The sequence below is a fragment of the Olea europaea genome, chromosome 11 (genome assembly GCF_002742605.1).
Source record: "Olea europaea var. sylvestris chromosome 11, O_europaea_v1, whole genome shotgun sequence".
Classification (NCBI taxonomy): domain Eukaryota; kingdom Viridiplantae; phylum Streptophyta; class Magnoliopsida; order Lamiales; family Oleaceae; genus Olea; species Olea europaea.
In genome coordinates, this window is record NC_036247.1 from 11,700,176 (window position 1) to 11,703,253 (window position 3,078).

Consider the following 3,078-nt stretch of genomic DNA (forward strand, 5'->3'; position numbering starts at 1 on the left):
ACTATTTTTAGTTCTTTTTGGTTATAAAAAACTAAAGAAAACTTCTCCGAAAAGATAAAAGTGTTTGTAAGTTGCAAGAACATATTTTCCGTCCAAACATTTTTCGAATTTTCCGAAAAATAATGTATTACATATTGTTCCTTAACACCCAATTTTTCCTTTATGCATTTTAAGAAGGTTGCTTTATTCCATAGAAATAACTGGTCTTTAAACCTCAATTATTCTTTAGGTTAATCAGTTAAAAAAAAATTGTTATGTGACCTTTCCTTATACTTTAAGGTTCTTTCGAGGTCAAGTTTGTTTGAAAACTAAATCAAAGAAATTATCCCTACTATTTATCAGCAAGTTTGAACACATTTACAATGGAAATCCTTCTTTTGGGTGTATAAATTCTATATATTCTTTTGTGAACAAGAAGTAATAACAATAAGTAAAAGGAACATCTACTTTTGCTTTGGACGAGGTTACTAACATCATTTGCCTGATTCGTGGATTGCGACAAAATTTATCAAAAAGCCGGTTTTTCGCAGCAATTTCTTCAAGCAGTAAAACGTCAAAAATATCATTTTTTCAGTAAATCATGTAAAGAAAATAGGCAACCACAGTAAAAGGTGATGAAAGTCTACGAGTTTACATGTTCCCTTCATCAATCAAGAGGCCCCATTTTTCGCTTCTTCTAATGGAACACAATGGCTCAAAGCAACAGCCTCAAGATGTGGCGGCCTTGTTGAGCCCAAACATAGCACAGGCCAAGCTGGAACAGGTGAAGGATGATAGTAAAAAGAGGCAATTAGCCCCCAAAAGAAGCTCTAACAAAGATAGGCATAAGAAAGTTGAAGGGAGAGGTAGAAGAATTAGGATACCAGCTTTATCTGCAGCTAGAATTTTTCAGTTGACAAAAGAGTTGGGTCATAAAACTGACGGAGAGACAATTCAGTGGCTTTTACAGCAGGCCGAGGGATCAATTATTGCTGCAACAGGTACCGGGACAATCCCGGCATCCACTATTACGGCTGCAGGGAGCTCTGTTTCAGAACAGGGGAGCTCTGTGTCGTCCGGTGTCTATGCAAAATTCAATGAGATCGGGGCACGAATCGGAATGAGGAATCACTTGGCTATGATCGGTGAAGATTTTGGTAGATCCCATATTCCATCCGGGGTGTGGCCTTCTTTCGGTGGTTTCGGATCTGAAATTCTGCAGAATTCTAATGTTTTAAGCTCGAACCGCATGCCTAAACTCGGTTATCATGGGTTAGAATTCCCCAATTCATTGGATATCAGTAACCATGTGCCAGGTCTAGAGCTTGGTCTTTCTCAGGAGGGTCCTATTGGAGGTCTGAATCTTCAAGCTTTGAACCAGCTTTACCAGCAAATTGGACAGAATGGAGATCCCACTAAGGATAATTCTCAAGGATCAAGGCAGTAGAGTCTCACTATTATCAGGACTATATGTAAGGTAGCATCTTTTAAGGTTTGTTTTTGAAAGTATCAATGTTCTGAATTATATCGTTCTTGTGAATCCAATTCACGCCAAATGGATTAGAATTGGCTGCAAGAACCGTTGGTGGTTTTTGCTGCGTAGCTAAATCAAATGTCCACAAGGAGGTACGATATTTTTTTACTCGAATTAGATCTACAATTCTGCGATTTTCTCAGTTTTTGTTAACACCCTTTTTTGGTTGTCACTTGCAGTTTGGACTACACGTTTAGCAGCAAGGTGCGATGAGTTTGGTTGTCAACACCTTTTTCGTTTCTGGTTTTTCTTAAACAATTTTGATGAATGCTGGCCAAACATATTGGCTTTGTACTTAAATACAATGAGTTTTAGTTGTTTGCTTGTATGTTGAAACTAGGAAGTTTCTCAAGCATACTTTGTAACAGTTTCTGATACCTATGAATATATATGTCAGTTGGGATACCCGACTTTCTTTCGCAATACTCTCAGGCTTAAGTTTCACATTCATTCGTGTAAAGCATATGACCTGTCTCCCGGTCTGGTCTTCTCTTGGAAAAATGGTTCACCTCTGGAGGAGGGAATTTGATTTGAGTTTTCCCTGCAAAGGATGCAAATTATCAAGTTTTTGGTTAAGTTGTCTTGTGATACAAATTGGAGTCCCGCGTGAATGTTCATTATAAGAATGCATACATCCTTTTTTGGTAATTCCATAATTGGCATAACCATTGAGTTTTCAAATTAGTTTCATGCCAAACAATTAACCTTTTTAGAGCAGTAAAATCCCACTTCTCAAACCACTTAGACGACACACTCTGGGAGAATTACTGACGGTGGTATATAGCATGAGAAAAACTTCTTCCGTCAATGGGCTTCATGTGACCTAAGCTTAAATGACTTTGGACTTGTATGTTCTAGCAGAATAGAAGTAATTTTGCAAAGCCCCAAATTGATCTTGTGACCCATTTTAGATATACATATCATTAAGAGTGTATGTTCAATTTGAATTTTTTAAAGAGATTTAGAGATTTTCTTTTAAGTAAGCCCTTGTTTAGGTCCCATCTTGAGGGGAAAAAATGTATTTCGGAATAGTATTTTTCAGAGAATGTGTGATTTAAAAATAAGAAAAAAAATTCAATTTACGTATAAAATTATTTTGTTGTGGAATGTGTATTTGAAAATGAGTTTTTTATTATTATTATTTTTTAAAATTTGATAAAATGGGGCTCAAACGAAGGCTAAATTATTTTTGTATAGTTTAATGAACTTTTGTTGTCTTTTATAGACTTCCACATGATCAATAAAAGTCTTCATAGATTTCTATGAACTATTATAAAAAGATTTTTGTGGAATTCAATTGACTGCTCATACTTTCATTTAAAAAAAAAAGAAATATATTGTTTATAACTTATTGCGTATTCTTTTGAATTTCTACTTGTATGATCAAATGATCTACAACAAATGGTAACAAAATTACGTTTCTCATGTCAATAATATATATATTTTAAAAAAATATGGAAAATATAAATAACTCATATGCAGCGGAAACTTGAAACCTTTGAAACATTAATAGACTTCTCCTAAACATTTTATTTGTTGCAGCCGTCACCTCTAATGTTTCCAAC

The 3,078-nt window shown here is 35.1% G+C and overlaps 1 protein-coding gene across 1 annotated transcript; it reads left to right on the plus strand.

The window, feature by feature from the left end:
- Positions 1-456: 456 nt before the first annotated feature.
- LOC111403405 (transcription factor TCP20-like) lies at positions 457-1,938 on the plus strand. The gene is made up of 2 exons (XM_023031905.1): positions 457-1,605; positions 1,693-1,938. The coding sequence occupies exon 1, from the start codon at positions 635-637 to the stop codon at positions 1,424-1,426; it is 792 nt and encodes a 263-aa protein (XP_022887673.1). The 5' UTR covers positions 457-634; the 3' UTR covers positions 1,427-1,605; positions 1,693-1,938.
- The last annotated feature ends 1,140 nt before the right edge of the window (positions 1,939-3,078 follow it).